The 16819-nt window shown below is 40.1% G+C and overlaps 1 protein-coding gene across 1 annotated transcript in view; it reads right to left on the bottom strand.

Annotated features, from left to right (window-relative positions):
- ST6GALNAC5 (ST6 N-acetylgalactosaminide alpha-2,6-sialyltransferase 5) overlaps window positions 1-14923 on the bottom strand; it is a 300139-nt gene extending 285216 nt beyond the window's left edge. Inside the window, exons 1-2 of the mRNA XM_007946499.2 lie at window positions 14909-14923; window positions 13879-14097 (exon numbers count right to left, since the gene is read on the bottom strand). Coding sequence (XP_007944690.1) covers window positions 13879-14097; window positions 14909-14923 — 234 coding nt within the window. The remainder of the gene's footprint in view (window positions 1-13878; window positions 14098-14908) is intronic.
- Between the last annotated feature and the right edge of the window lie 1896 nt (window positions 14924-16819).

A 16819-nucleotide genomic window follows, 5' to 3' on the forward strand; every position in this document is an offset into this window, starting at 1 on the left:
TATATATATATATATATACTTTGCTGGTTTTTGTGTTTCTCTAGAGAACCCAATCCAACACAACCACCACCAGAGATCCTCATCAATATTGATATTCCTAACTCCCTAGAAGACCTAAGCTCACTCATGTTAGAGCGGCTCCACAATGCTCATCCCAGAAAAAGGCCCAGTCTATACTCTTCCCCAATTATTGTGGTCCCAGTCAGGAGAATTTATTTTTGACTGAGTGTGTCCTTTGCCCATTGACATTCTGTTCTATGATCAATCAGCAAATCAAATCATATTCAAATGTGGTAATATCAGTAACCGTGACCACTTCATTGGCACTGCTAAGCTGATGACAAGCCACCCTTATTTGCCTTTCTGGAACCCAATCAGCATTTCATAGCTGAACAGCCGAAAGAGAGCCCTTTTGATAATGGGAGATAATAAAATTGGTGTTGTTTCTCACTCTGATCCTTATTCTTAGTCCTAAATCCTGCCTCCTCCTCCCCAAAATAAACAAACTTACTTAAGTCCATTCCAACTCATAGCGACCCCTGCCTTGGGTTTCCAAGGCAGTATGTCTACAGAAGTAGATTGCTCAGTCTTCCTTCCAAGTTCTTAATCGTGGGCATAATTATATCGCTTTTACCCTTCAATACTGCAGGCTTATTCAGTTAGGTTATTCTGTTCTCCATTCCATCTTCCTCTGACTTTTATTTCTGAACTTTTGGATTTAAAACTCATCGCATTCCAAGCTGAGCCAAAAGCCACACACAGTAGTTATGTGAGTAATGGGCATGACTCTTCAAGGCGTTAGTGATGGTTAGAGTACCAAGGCAAAGCTTCACTTAGAAGCTGCAATGCTCTTTCCCTTTTCTGTGTTCTGAATACAAACAGAATGTTACCACTTCCTGTACTTGGATTGCTGTAAACTTAAAACCAGCAGAATAAAAATGAAATGAACTAGTTTTATGATCTGCAGTACAGAGTGGAAGATACCACTGTGGGTAATGTGAGACGACTTGGAAATTCCCAACAGAAGCCTTGCAGGTGTGACATTGCAAGTAACTCCAAATATGGCCCTATAAATTCAGATGTAAATTTTTGCTTCCAATCAAATGCTTTTAATGAATCAGAAACCAGCCTCCATCCTGACAAATTTTACATGGCTTTATGGCCAATTTCCATCTGATACAAGTGAAATAGAAACTTTACTTTCCTTAGAAGTTGTTAAAAACTTAAATGATTTAGAAGAATGGTAATTGCTCTCTCTATAGCTATGTGGGAAATGAAAGGAGAGGAAACCACTCTTCACCCCATCCTCCCAATAGATCTATACCTGGTAAGATTTATTATGAAACAAAGTCTCCCTTGACAAGGTTATTCTAGAATAAAGTTTCTTCTGGTAGAACTGTTACATAATACAGTTTCTGCCAGAACTTTTATTCCACACCCCCGGCTCTGCTGCAGGTCAAGGGCTTAATTCCTGTCGCCAGTGGAGTCTCCACAAGCAGCTTGTCTCAGTCTTAACCATAAACACCATTGTGTTGCTCAAGTCAGTATGTGGTATTAAGATGCACAGTAAGGTTCAAAATTAGACAAAGTTGAAGCACCATCTGGGACCATCCTCAAAGTCTCTTCACTCACTATTGAGAGGCAATCTTGAACCAGAAACCTTCTGCTGTTTGAGAAGCTACATTCAAACAGTCTATATAGACACAGTGGGGTAGAGAATCATGTTTGTAGGGCAGGCAGAGATTTCTTCATTCTCAGAACACCATCTTCTCTCATCCAGATCACAGTAACACTGTTAACTAGTCCACATTCCTATAACCTAGGACTCCTCCAATCTATGCCACACTAAATAAAGCCAGTGTGACTTATTTGAAACAAGCATCATCCAATGGGCTTCTCTAATTTGCCCTTCAAGGAGATCTTCAATACTTTTAGGATAAAATCCAATCTCCATAGCATGTAAATACTTCTATCACAATCTGCATAGTAAGTTTATGTCTGTTTCTCTGTCTCTCCCAGTAAAGTTCTATGAAGTCAGAGGTCACACCTTATTCATCTTTGCTTCCTCTATTGCTAATGCAATGTCAGGTAGAGGGTAGGCACACAATCATGTCTGATAAATGAAGGAATGAATGAATATAGCTTAACTTCCTCATCTACAAACTATTTCAGGCCTAGAAGTTACTTGCCAAAGAGCTCACAACAAATAAGGAGCTTGGGTATATCCCCTTGCCTCCCATGATACTGTACTGTTCTCAGATATGGCCATTCCTGTATCTCAACACCACACCCATCATTATGGAAAGGTCAGCAAATGCAGTCCTGTATTTAAAGGACAACCAGGAATTAAAGACATGTCTGCCATGTATGTAAAGTCCTTCTTCATCTACTTATAATTTCTATTCATTCCTATGGTTAAATATCTATTAGCCAGATTTATTCAAATCTCTTTACATACATATAATTAAAACAGGCCTCTTTCCAACATTCATTTATTCAACAAGGATTTACTGAGCTTCAACATGTATGAGTTTTACATTCTGGGGACGCTACAATGGATTAATCCTGTTCCTGACATGACGAAGGTTTAGTCTAGTCAAGGATGCAATCAAATGAGGAAATAATTGTGATTAGAGGCATATGCAAGCTACAAAAAACACAGATATTTTAGCACTTATTCAAGTATAATTATAAAATTTATTTCCTCCACTGCTATTTTCATGTGGTCAGGGACTAGGTCCTTCATCTCAAAAGGTTAATATGTAATTACTTGATTGGTGCACAGGTGGTATAAAACAAAGTCTGATCTATTCAACATTGAGGTTCTATCTGGGAAGCTTTGGAGTACCTACTGGAGCTGGATCTTAATGAATGATTAGTTTTCTCTCTGGTAGATAAAAGGAAAAAGAGTATTTCTTACTGAACAAAAGGCACACAAGTGTGAATGAGCAAGCTGTGTTTCCTGGGTGTGTGAAGCCAGGGCTGGGAGGGAGTGGGGATTACAGGAGGTAAAGTAGGAGAAGTAGAACAGATAGACCCTGTAGGGCATTGCAACCCTTCAGATGGAATTCTAAACTCAGTCCTCTAGGCAATGGGCAGTCATTGGAGCAAACAAAGAACATGAACAGATCTGTAATTTAGAAATGCAATAACGCTTGCAGTGTAGTCAGTAGAGATGTCCCATCTGTGCAATTAATTTCCAGAATATGCTTTCTTATTAAACAAAATTATTTAACTCCACATTATCATCTACCAGAGAATCAGTGAGGTTCCCATAAGTTCCACTTCTTATCCTACAATTAAAAAAAAAAAAAAAAAAGTTTCCTTTTCATAATGAGCCACAACCACCACCATAGGTAAAATATCTTCCTGTCTGCATAAGGTAATCCTATCCCAGAGTAAGTACTACATCTCTGAATTTTAGGGGAGTCAACAATATTTGCACTTTAAATACTTGGTTAACTGAACATCTTGATGATATTTCTTCCCCACTGTGGAGAAGGTAATTCAGCTAAATGAGTGGTCTGGTCATGGTATTTTCTACATATAATTAAACATGACATGCCTTTTGGCTTGGTTTATTTTTTAAAGGCAAAAGCTACTCTGATTTGCAAACTGTTCTAATTACATTGGCAACATGCATTTTGTGCAATCTTTAGAATACCGGTTACTAAGTCAGTCATTGGTGGAAAGCTATCCAGAGGCATATTTGCATATTCATTTCAGAATAATAAGATATTTAAATATTTATTTCTTTCCAATAACTAGGTAGGCCTAGGCGCTTCATTTTAATAAATTCTGTCCAGATAATGTTGAGCCACTGCTTAGGAGATCTTGGCACTGAATTTCCCTTATGGTAACGATGTTCATATTACAGATATACATTTTTAGCCCTAGCTCTGCCACTAACCACTAACCTACAACCTTGGGCAAAGCACACAACCACTTGTGAATTCTTTTTGATGATTTCCAAATTTTCCTTCTAGCTCTAAACTTCTCTAAGTTTTAAAGGTTCTGATTAGTACCAGAAGGTAGAAATGCATTAGTCACAGAACTACAAATTGTGACAGGAGAAATTGATAATTATGATGTGTAGCTATTCTTCCTAGTAACTTCAAATAGTTAGAAATGTTTATAAGGAGTCTTATCTTAAGCAGAAATTAAAAATTATTACATAAATATGGGAGCTCTCGTGGCATAGTACCTAAGGCATTTGACTGCTAACCAGAAGGTTGGTGGTTCAAACCCACCAGCCACTCCTCGGAAGGAAGACTGGGCAATCTACTTCCATAGAGATACCACCTCAGAAACCCAAGGAGGGTCACTATGAGTTGGATTTAACTCCATGGCAGTGAGGTTATTTTTATTTATGTATTTAAATAAATATACTCATTCATGCAACAAATGTTTATTGAAGACCTATTATATGCCAAAGGAGTTCTGGTGGTATAGTGGTTAATGCATTTGGCTGCTAAGCAAAAGATTGACAGTTTGAACCAATTAGCTGCTTGGTGGAAGAAAGATGAGGCAGTCTGCTTACATAAAGATTTATAGCCCTGGGAACCCAATGGAGGTGCCTATGAGTCAGAATCCACTCCAGGGCAGTGAGTTTGATTTTGGTTATTATATGCCAGTCACTGGTTGGAAGCCCTGGTGGCACATGGTTAAATACTTGGCTGCTAATTAAAAGGTTGGTTGTTCAAACTCACCAGCTGCTCTGTGGGAGAACTACCTGGTGATCTACTCCCTAAAGATTGTGGCCTATGAGGCAGTTCTTCTCTGTCCATGGGTTCACTAAGAGTCAGAATTGATTCAACAACACCCAACAACATGTTAAAAATGGCAAATGCTATGACAAAAAAGAGAAGAACATCCCTGGACTCCAAAAGCTGATGGAGCGAGGAAGGCAGACAATTTTAGACAAGTAATAAAATAAACCAGAGTGAGTATTATCATGGGATCCTGGCTATGAAGACAAAAATCTTAGCTCAGATCTAATCTAGCCTATAAATCAGGAAAGGCTTCCTTAAGGATGTGCATCTAAGTTGAGAATATGCATGTCTCTGGCTTTTACTTGGGAAACCATACTGAATAGAGCATCCAGTTAAAAACAATTCCCCTGCCCCTCAAGCCCAGATTAAGCATTTACGACAAGAAGAGCTTATGAAGAAAGGTCTGAGTATTTCATAAATGGTGCTCAACATTTTTATAAATCATTTGATCATAAATTCTGACTCCCTAAGCAATTCTTGTCTTAGATCAAGTACACAGGGTATGGGTAATACCACTTAAAAAATAATCATTCCTGGTCTTTCTATACTTATGATCCTTCATACCTGCTCAAACAGTATATAATAGGTATATAGGAGGCTTTCAGCAATGCCTTGTTGATTAATGATGCATTTTAACTTTTCAAAGTAATTTTTCATCCTTAATCTCCCTTTATTCCATTATCTACTACATAGAAATTATACTGCACAGCCACCTGACTCTAGAGGTTATGGAAAGTCACCTCTATAATAGATGTCAGGTTTCCTGGAGAGACCTGATTGCAAATATTCTGTTTGGGGGCCATTACAACTGTATTTGTATTCATTATACCACAGGTTATGAGATTTCCTTTGGATAGGATGGTCACCACACACTACAAAGAAATGAACCAGGTTAGCCTCCCTTTAAGAATCAAGGAGATAAAGAAGTGAGAGCCAGGACAAGAACAGATATATGCATACCCATGTTCATCACAGCACTATTTACAACAGCAAAAAGATGGAAACAACCTACGTGCCCATCAACAGAAGAACAGATAAGGAAACTATGGTACATACATACAGTGGAATACTACGCAATGCTAAAGAATAACGTATAACTTGGATGAACTTGGAGGACATTATGCTGAGTGAAATAAGTCAATCACAGAAGGACAAATACAGTATTGATTCATTATTGCAAAAAGTCAAGGAAAGGTTTATATATGGAAGGGAACTTTGTTGGTTATCGGAGGGGGGAGGAACACTGCAAAAATATTTAAAAAAAAGCTTTCAAGTGGCCATCTAATCTCTACTCACAAGGAGTAAAACAGTAAAAAGGTAACCAAAGCTCAGAGAAGAAACAAACCTACAGCAGCTGCAACCGTATCTGCCCTGAGACCAAGATGGTACCTGGCTATCACTAATGACCGCTCTGACAAGAGATACAATAGTTGGTCCCAGATAGAATGGGAGAAAAATATGGAGAACTCAAATTCTTATTTTTAAAAACAGTAATTTTTTAAAAGCTAGACAAACTGGAACAGCAGAGAATAGAGGCCTCCCTGAGACTGTCCTCCTGAGACACTCTTTAAACCTAGAATCCAGTCTATACCCTGAGATCACCTTACAGTGAAATAGCAGAGTGGCACATAAAATAAAGGATGTCATCCATAAGATCAGTGCTTTGTTTTAAAAACATCAGTATGCGACAGAAAAGTCAACAGCTAGTATGAAGCAAAGATGAGAAAATAAGGGGAAAGGGAAACTAGAGTACTAGAAAGGGGACAAACTGAACACAATTGATGAGAATGATGACATATTGTGATAAATGTAACTAATGTCACTGAACAATCTGTGTGGAAATTGTCAAATGTGGAAATTTAATTTTCTGTGTAAATTTTTACCAAAAATTCAACAAAATATTATTTACTACTTTTTTTTTTTTAAAGAATCCAGGAGAGCCTATGCCATGCCAAAGGGAAATTATAAACAGACTTAATATTTTGAATTAAAATCAATTCACTTTGAAGTTGCTTTGATATCCAAGTTGTTTACGAATTATTCGTTGGCTTGCTATAGATATACCATAAAAAAAGTGGCTAAAAAGTAATGGGAATGTTAATTTGAAAGCTTTACAACTCTAAGGTAATAAGAGTATTTAACTTATTTTACAGATGGAGAAAGATCACAGGAATTACCTCTTTTTTCATGTTAGTCTCTTGATCTATTGTTTCCTGGTTTCATATCATTCGGCACTTGCATTATTATTATTCTTGCTTCTTTATCTTTTCTCTTCAATTAGATCAAAAGTTCTTTGAGGGTAGGGATGATGATCTTCCTCCAGAATACCTAATTTTTCAACTATTAGACATTCAGTGAAAGTTTACAAAGGGCTATGATTAAGTTAAAGAACCCAGAAAAAAATAAGCTAAAGTTTCAGATATTGTGGTGACATTTAACATTTCAAAGTGATTCTCAAACTTTAATGGGTACAGGAATCATCACAAACAAATATTGACTCCTAAATCCAATTCTCAAACATTGTCTTCAATCATTTTCTCCTCTACATTTTCTTTCCTTTTTTGGCAAAGCAAATTTAGGAAAAATGAGACTGAGTCAAGACACACCTTGCCACAGCCTTGGGACTACGCTGATGTTTCTTGTAAAGAAACTGACTTGACATTAGGGTAAAGTAGCTTGGTCCTCCCCCATCCTAATATTCCTTGTTTCAGTAAATACATATTATGGTCTACTAAGTACCAGGTACTGTTCTAGGCCTCTGGGTAAGCAAGATAGACAAAGACTTCGTTGTCACAGTGTTTATATTCTAGTGGAGAGGAGGGCAGATCAAAACCAAGTAAACTTTAAGATTATTTCAGATATTGGTTAATGTTATAAAGACAACCAGGGTGATTTGATAGAGAATGACTGCAGATGAGAAGATTACTTAAAAGACTGTGGTCTACAGGAAGCTAACATGTGATCTCAGGACTGAATGACAAGATGAAACCAACCACGCAAAGATCTTGCAGAAGAGCTTTCCAGGGAGAGGGAATGGAAAATTGTCTTAGTTTTCTCGTGCTGTTATAATAGAAATACCTCAAGCAGATGGCTGTAACAAACAAATTTATTTCCTCACAATTTAGGAGGCTAGAAGTCCAAATTCATGGCATTAGCTCTAGGGAAATGTTTCTCTCTGTGTCAGCTCACAGTTCAGGAGAAAAGTCTTTGTCTCCTTTCAACCACCTGTGGGCTCAGTTTCAGCTCTCTCTATTCGCTTCTCTCTCCTTTTATCTCTTATATGATAAAAGGTGATACAGGCCACACCTCAAGGTAACTTCCCTTACATCACATCAAGGCTGTGATCTGAGTAAGGGTGTTACATCCCACCTTAATCAGCCCTTACAAATGATTGGCTGATCACATCATGGGGGATGATTACCTCATTACATAACTGTCAAACCACTGAGAATTATGGCCCAGCTAAGTTGATACATATTTTGGGGAATGCAATTGAATCCATGACACAAGTGCATCCTGAGGCAGAATGAATGAAGGATCAGCATGCCTAGAACCTGAGAGGGAGCCAGGTCAGACTCACGCACCAAGTGTGGTCTGGCATGGAGTTATCCTAGGATCACCCCAGTGGGAAGCTGAAGAATTGCTCCTAGCTCTCAAAGAATGGAGGAAGTTTATGCATTTTGGTTAAGTTATAAAACCCTTTTATTCCTGTTAACAACAAAGTACATTATTCTAAGACTCCTTACCCATGAAAAATAATTCTTTTCATGATTCCTATTACTTGATGCTTTGTAGTAAGAGTTTTATTATCATTGGTAGGTTTTAATTTCATAATACCTCCTCATTTAAAATTAGTTAACTTCGAATTTCTTTGAGATTCAAATGATTTATTATTCAAATCATTGGATGACAAATGTCATTAAGTAGGGTCTAATAATGTAAACTTTTCTAAGGAGGATAATTTATCCCAGTTTCAAAATAAGCTATATGGCACGTGCCTTTTTTTTCTGGTTTTGAATTATTATTCAACTCTTACATTGACTTGTCTAACCACTTGTACTGAACATCTACCAATCCATAGGAACAGTACTTCTATTACTAAATAATTTTGTTTTGTCTGAATTGCTAGAGGAAAGAACCAAGGACAAGGACGTTATTTATATGTATAAAACCTCTCCCTGGAGTCTACTTGTGAAGGGAGGAAATAGCTGCTCAATTTTAGATCCCATTGATCACTGCCTTTCATAAGCCATCTCAGAAAAGGGCAGCCCGGTGACAAAAGGTCTTCTGTGATAAGGAATGCTGTCACTAGTAGTGGGAATCAGCTCACAGTTTCATTTTATAGGGCCCACTAGATCGCAAATGACTTTATCTGCTCAGACCAGAGTCAGACTGGAGACAGAACAGCATTCCATGGCCCCTTGTGCTCTGCCAAGACTTGGAGTTTTCTTCTGAAGCTGGTTTGATTTAATGTGTATTTAGTTGGGTTTTTTTGTTTGTTTGTTTGTTTGTTTTAAAGATTGGTTATATATTATGTTGCAGTTCCAAATCCCAAAGTTTCCCAAGCTATGAAATTTGACTTCTTTGTTTATGTCTGGCTGATCTGGTTAGAAATCAATACAAAAAAAAACAGACTCACTGCTGTCGAGTTAATTTCAACTCATAGCGACCTCTCCTTGCATTTCCAAGGTGGTATCTCTATGGATAGATTGCCCAGTCTTCCTTCCAAGGAAGGGTTTGAACCACCAGCCTTCTGGTTAGCAGTCAAATGCCTTAGGCACTATGCCACTAGAGCTCCCAAAAAGGAAAGGAAGAGAATAAGGGAAGATATTGGTTAATGTTATAAAGACAACCAGGGTGATTTGATAGAGAATGACTGTTGACGAGAAGATTACTTAAAATTTAAAAAGTAAAAAAGATTACTGCAAAAAAAAAAAAAAAGTAAAATAGCTGCATCCACAGGCTACAAGATGGAAAGGAGTTGGTGGAACATTTGGGGAAAATGATCTGGGGAGAGGTTTTGGGAATGCAGACAAAGAATCTAACAGAATATGAAGTGCCTTTGTTATCACAAGGAACTATGAATAGCATTCATTTAGTCAGATTGGAATTATAATTTCATTTGATATCTGAAAGAGGAAGTATGGAACATGCCCATGGAAAGTGGTATTTTAAGCTTCGACATATATTGCTCATTAATGATTACCACCTTGAGTAGCAGCTTATCTTTCAACAAAAGTACATAGTGACTTAATCTCAACAGTGATTCCATCTGCAGTCATATGAGACGAGTCTATCATTGCAGGCAGGCTGTAATTTGTGAAACTCAGATGTTGGGGATTAGGACCACCTGTTGCATTTAATCTTGGAGTTAAAATGTTAATACCACCATGAAACTGAACATGAACACTACATATTTATCAGTCTTTAGGACCTCCAGCCGTGGTGGTATCTGTAACTCTCTTCAGACACTCTAAATCAACAGAAAATAAAAAAATCTGTTGGAATTCTGATTCAATATGCAGCAGCATATGGCTTGCTGGTCACCACATTCAGTATATCCTATAATTTTTTTCTAAGGCCTGATGTGAGTATGAAAAAAAAATCAGAGTATCATCTGGTAACATAATGAGAATAGAAAAACTTTCATTTCTTATCCTCCTCTGTGTTAATTAGGAAAAAAAAAAGATTCTGGCTTTAAAAAAAAAAAATGATTTCTAACTCTGTGTGAACAAGATTAGAGAAAGATCCCCAACACAATCTAATTAAACAGCAACTTTTGGAGAAGACAAAAACACCATTTTAATGCATTCACTTTCAGAATGCCATCAGAAATACAACGCTGCCCAATTTCCAGACAGTAAATAGCAGGGTGGCATTGGTGGTTCGGTGGTAGAATTCTTGCTACCTTCCATCAGGAGACTTGGGTTCAATTTCTGGCCACTGCATCTCAGTCAGAGTCACTACCCATATGTTAAGTGAAGGCTTGAACGATGCTACGATGCTGAACAGTTTTCATTGGCACTTCCAGGCTAAGATGGAGTAGGAAGAAAGGCTGGTGATCTACTTCTGAAAAATCAGTCCGTGAAAATCCTATGGATCACAACAGTCCAACCCCATTGTACATAGGGTCACCATGAGTCAAGGGCCAACTTGAAAGCAGCTAACAACAACAACAAATAGTAGCTATAAATAGAGTCAGTGATTACATTTTGAGTGGGAGTTTATATTCATTTAAGTATAATAATTGGGATAATGCCTGCAGAGAAGATATAATTTTAAAAATTTGCTTTTGTTTCCTTGCTTAGGGTAGGGTAAACTGTTGAAACCTTTGGGAGTGGAATTTTGTGAGATGTTAGTTTTCCATTAAAACATTTTTTCTGAAATTGTCTAAAAAGACCTTCCAGGTCACCTATTTAATTCTCTGCTAAGAATTCCAAACACTTTCACATAATTATCATTCATATACCACTGCAAAATTTTATAAAACTCTTTTACTACATACACACACAAAACAAACAAACAAAAACACCCCACCAAACCCACTTCTTTAAGTCTATTCATACTCATAGCAACCCCCACTGGGTACCCAAGGTGGTAAATCTTTATGGAATTAGATTGCCCCATCTTCCTTCTATGGAGTGGCTGGTGGGTTTGAACTGCCAACCTTTTGGTTAGCAGTCAAATGCCTTACAGATTATCTCAATTTTTCATATAGAATCTCAACATTCCTTCTAAAGTAGAAAAGGCTGTTTGTTGTTCATTTAAATGAAACAAAGCTCTGAAAACTGAAAAATGGTATCATATATGTTTGTATGAATACACGTTGTTTCGAAAATGAACACATGGGCATATTTTGCTTTAAGGTGTAAATATTCTTAGCTAGTGCCTGTCCAGCAATAGAGTTCAGGAAGGAAAGTATCAGGAATATCTTTCCAAAGGTAGATCAAAACTTTTAGCAAATGTACCTTTCGATATTCCTTTTAATCAAGGCTTCACAAATATTAGACTGCAATTTCCACCAAACAGTAACCATTTAAGTCCACTGATTTCAATGTATTCATCATACACCAGTTACATATAAACACTCCATCTATCCAGAGAAAACCAAAGTTTAAACTTTCCTAGAACTCAGCCCTTATTGGATGCTTGCACATGCAGATACAACGTGTGCAATCAATCATCAACTTGGAGAGAAAACTGAAACTGTATTTATAAAAATGATGGCTCTCTGCTTTTGGATTTTAGAAGTCTACCAGCTCAAAAACAAACAAAACAAAAACAACAAAATACCACTCTCGACTGCTCACCAGAAGGCTGGCGGTTCAAACCCACCAGCCACTCCTGGGAAGGAAGGTTGGGCAATCCTACTTCCGTAGTGATACTGCCTTGGAAACCCAAGGAGGGGTTGCTCGGCAAACAACAACAACAACAAAGAAATCTCCAAGGGAGCTCTGGTAGTGTAGCGCCTAAGGTATTTGACTGCTAACCAGAAGGCTGGAGGTTCAAACCCACCAGCCATTCCTTGGAAGGAAGATTGGGAGGAGTTCTGGTAGCATAGTGCCTAAGGCACTTGACTGCTAACCAGAAGGCTGGCGGTTCAAACCCACCAGCCACTCCTCAGAAGGAAGATGGGGCAATCTACTATCCATAGTGATACTGACTTGGCAACCCAAGGAGGGGTCACTATGAGTGTGGTCTGACTCGATGGCACATAACAACAAAGAAATCTCCCTCCTTTCTGCTTCTTTGAATTCTTCCCACTGTAAGCTCCACCTTTTCAAAGAAACTTTCCTTGATTCTTCCAGCACCGTAATTTTTCTCATCACTCCATATCCCTATAAACTTTACTGTTCCTATATGGCATTTACTATACATTTATATCTATTAGTCTCTCTCTCTCTCTCTCTCTCTCTCTCTCTCTCATCTCTTCCTCCATCCACTCCCTCCATCCATCCACATTTCAATGCAAGTTGTTTTTTCCACAGGCACTCAAAGATCTCTGAAAGCTGAGCCTACCTTAAATTCTTTTATACTCTCCAAAATCCTTAACATTGGTATTTAGAGAATGTCAGTATTTTGATTGCCATTTTTTTTAAAAAAAAAAAGTTTGCTTTTTCATGCATGGTATGAACAATTTTTACACACAAAAGGAACACCCACTAAATATTACTTTTGTTCATAACCACAAAATTTAATAATATAAAAAGTAGAATAGTTGGGAAGTTTCAAGAAATCCTCTACCTTTATAGAGCAGATACCTAGTGGAATGCGTTTTAATAAAAACATATTAGCTGCTTCAAATAATGGGGGATACATTTAAACCGTATTAAACTATCTTTCTAGAATCAGAAAATTTGATTAGGGTTTTCCTGAGGCTTCACACGCTGAAACTAGGGATTTCATATTCCGGGGAAAAGAGGCTCAATTTTTAAAAATTCAACTTACTAATTATTAGCCAAGCCATGCAGCAGCTTCCCGGAAGGCAAAGGAAAACAGGTTCTCAGTGATGAGTTTCAAGGCAATGGTTTGTGTCTCAAGCATTCTGAGCCCTGTAGAGCACAGCTCCCCAGGTTTAGGGTAATTCAGCCAAGAGCAATTAGCAGGAGGGATCAGAAGGAATACTTGGAGCCTGAGCGGCTGCTTGGAGCTAGCTGCTCCTCACGCTCGAATTCCCGGTCCTAGGAACATGTGGGCTGGTACCCCGGCCATAGGCCTGCCGCCCCGCCCCGCCCCGCAACGCACTCACCGGGCGCGACTTGGTGGCTAAACCCGAGGCTTCAGGAACTGGACACCCACCGCCGCTTCGTTCTGGGGATGAAGGGCGGGTTCTAGTTCTAGAGGGGGTTGCTGTTAGGAAATTAGCTTTTAGGATCCATTCACCTACCCTACCCATACTCCCTGAAAAACTTTGCATTCCTCTCCAAATAGAAATTCACACCAAGTAGGAATTACCCCACCCAACCCCACCCCAGCAGGTCCACTCCCCTTCCAGTCCGCAAACTGCATCTACTCACGGCCCCTCCCAGCCCCAGGAAAAGGGGCAGCCTCAGGTGTGTTGGATCCCGGGGCTGAGTGGCCAGCGAGCAGGCGGGCGAGTCGTCACCTTGTGGCCAGCCACACTAAGGTATCCGTCCAGCGGCTGCGGTTCCGCGGGCGCCCCGGGGCGCGGCGCAGGGCTGCTCTCCGCCGAGGGCTGCGCGCTGCCTGTCGCTGCCTGCTGCTGCTGCAGGGGCCGCTCCTTCTGGCCGCCGAGGCTGTTGTACACGAGCAACAAGCTGGTGCACATGGTGGTGAGCGCTAAACACACTGCCAGACCATGGCGCTGCGGGCAGGCGGGGGAGAGCAGAAGAGAAATCGCTGAGCGAGGATCCGGCAGGAGCGCGCCCAGCAGGGACACAAGCGAGAGGGGCTGGCCGACCCAGTGGTACCTGGATAGTGGTGGCCAGGACCCTAGCCACCCAACAGCGCAGTTGGAGAGAGGAGGCACAGTTCCCGGTGTACAGCAGGGGATGCTCCCGGCGCATCCCTGCTCTAGGACGCCGCCGCCCAGATCTCTCGGCAGGGAGCAGGGGGTATGAGGCTCCCGGCTGCGGGAGGGAGTGAGCGCTCGGGAACCAGGGCAGGGGTCGACTTGCACGTTGGGGAGACAGCCCTCAGCTCCAGCTCCACGGCTATAATCTTTATCCACTGCACCCCCTTTCTTTACAGGATCCCTGACGCTCTCTCTCGGCTATTCTCGCAAGTTTGGAATCCAACAAGGAAACCAAGAAAGTCTGCAAAGGTTCCCCCTTCCTGCCCCTTAGTTTTGCCAGGCTGTTCCTCTTGGGTATCCCCGATGCTCCAAGCAATACTCGCAACCCTCCACCGTTTCTCCAGCTCTTAGCTGACCCCTCAGACCTCTGGCCAGAGCTCCAGGAGCCAACGCGACTGGAATTCCCCATCCCGACTCTGGGATTGAGAGCCTGGCAGAGCTGGGGAGCCGAGAGGGGATGCGGAGCAGGTGGAAAGTTGTCCCTTTGTGACAGGAGACCTCGCCGCGCAGGGTAAGGCGCCCTGGGCTCCCCCCTGCGCCTGGGGACGCTGCGCCCGCGGGTGCCCGACTCAGCCCAGAGGAGTTGCAACAACAGACTCACCATCAGGGTCTTCATTTTGGGCACCTCTTTTGTGCAGAATCTTCAGGCACGCGTGTCTGGGACCACTTTTTCTGGGAGGGTTTCCATGGTGGGTGATGGAGCGGTGGTGGCTCTGATTGTCGCCGGGCGGCCGGCCGCGGCTGAGCAGGCGCGGGAGCCGCGGGACCCAGGAAGCGCTGCTGTTGCAGAGATTAGAGAGAATTAAAACTGAACTGGACCCTCGTAGTCTCTCAGTGATCTACACAACTGCCGCCTGCCGCCGCCTGCTGGGTCCTAAAGACCTCTGCATCTCCCCCTTCCGAAATAACAATCTCTTCAGCCAGTGGAATTTCTGGGGTGAGAGTGTTAACCATGCCATGTACCCACCTCTTGGTCCGAAGGCTTATTTTTCTTTTATGAAGTCATCAAGTAAAAATCAAGGAGAACTCAAGTAGATCCTGAATTTGATAACTGTTTGGCAATTTGCAAACTAAATTTTTGTTTTGTGATTTTGATAAACATGTCAACAGCCCCAATGTCAATAGTCCTATTTATAGCTTTGCCATTAACACTGTTAGCGTGCAGAAGTCTATCACGACATTATTTCCCATCCCCCAAATTTTTAATTATTTCAGTTTTCCAAATGTAAGATTTCTAACATCATCTTCTCCTTTTTAAATCCAGTCATTCTCATGCAATTTTTATATACCAATGTTTCATCTAAATTATTTCATCCATTATTTGTTTTAAACATTACAATTTATACTTCTACTCATCCTTTGAGGTTCTGAATGTTCATCTAAATGATCTCAAAGTTAAAAACATTCAGGACATTATATCCATAGGATTAACTATACCTGTAGATTCTTCCTTATTTTAAAGAAAAATTTTTGACTGCTAGAGATCAAACCACTCACTACTTATTTCATAAGAACCCTACTTTGATACTTGTCTTATGTTGTTCTGCTACACTGATGGTACATACTTTTACATTCAGAATTTTGATGAAAAAAATACTGTAATTATTGTTTTATGTTGGGAATTTTACATCAATAACCCGTGTTAAGGACCCTCTCTCCCCTTCATGGAATTACAAATGGCATTTGTTAAATGTCTAATTTAGCTGAAAACATATTCCTTTTGAAATTGCTCAGTGAAAATAGTTCTCTTAATGTATTACTTAACACCTCACCTATAGCAGTATAATATTAAACATTACATTACGATGGAAATGATCAGCAGGCCAACTGAACCATGGGCACAATAACAGCTTTCTCAAGGCCAAAAAAGGCATTACAATTTGTTTTCAATCTTCATTAATCCATTGCTGGACTGATGATACAACAGGAACTATATTTAACTTATAAGACATCCTTACATACTTAGTATTAAGAAATTTAAAATTATTAAATTGAAACTTTAATAATTTTACCAGTGCAAAATATTTGGGGGAAAGCAAGAAATGCACAGGGTTTAGTCTTTCAAGGAAAAACAAAAAATGTGAAACACTGCTCAACATTGCCAACCTTGGAGCTATTTATTCAATTTGTGCTTAGGCATGAATAGTACCAGTTGTTAGAGCAGGAAACGCAGCAGCCAGAGGAGAATCTTATCGGGTCTTGGCGATTCTTTATTGTATGGTTGCACTTGACACTGAAATTAGTGAAACAAAGGACCAACTTGATGAATCACTGCAAGCAGATTATCTGTGTTTCTCCAGAGCTCCCTTTGAGATGCTACAAGAGGCAGCGCCTGCATTTTTCAGGATTGCTCTCTCTCCATCCAGCAAGTTGCCCAGTGACCGATAAAACACTTCTAATATATTTTGCCATGCCAAACAGAAGCATCATATTTATGATTTAAGCTCATGGTGCCACGTTGGACATCTGTTACACCGTATGTCTGACCAAATTCATTAAGCGTATGCTTTTT

Source organism: Orycteropus afer, unplaced genomic scaffold (genome assembly GCF_000298275.1).
Source record: "Orycteropus afer afer isolate SDZICR_OR568_19922 unplaced genomic scaffold, OryAfe1.0 scaffold00164, whole genome shotgun sequence".
NCBI lineage: Eukaryota > Metazoa > Chordata > Mammalia > Tubulidentata > Orycteropodidae > Orycteropus > Orycteropus afer.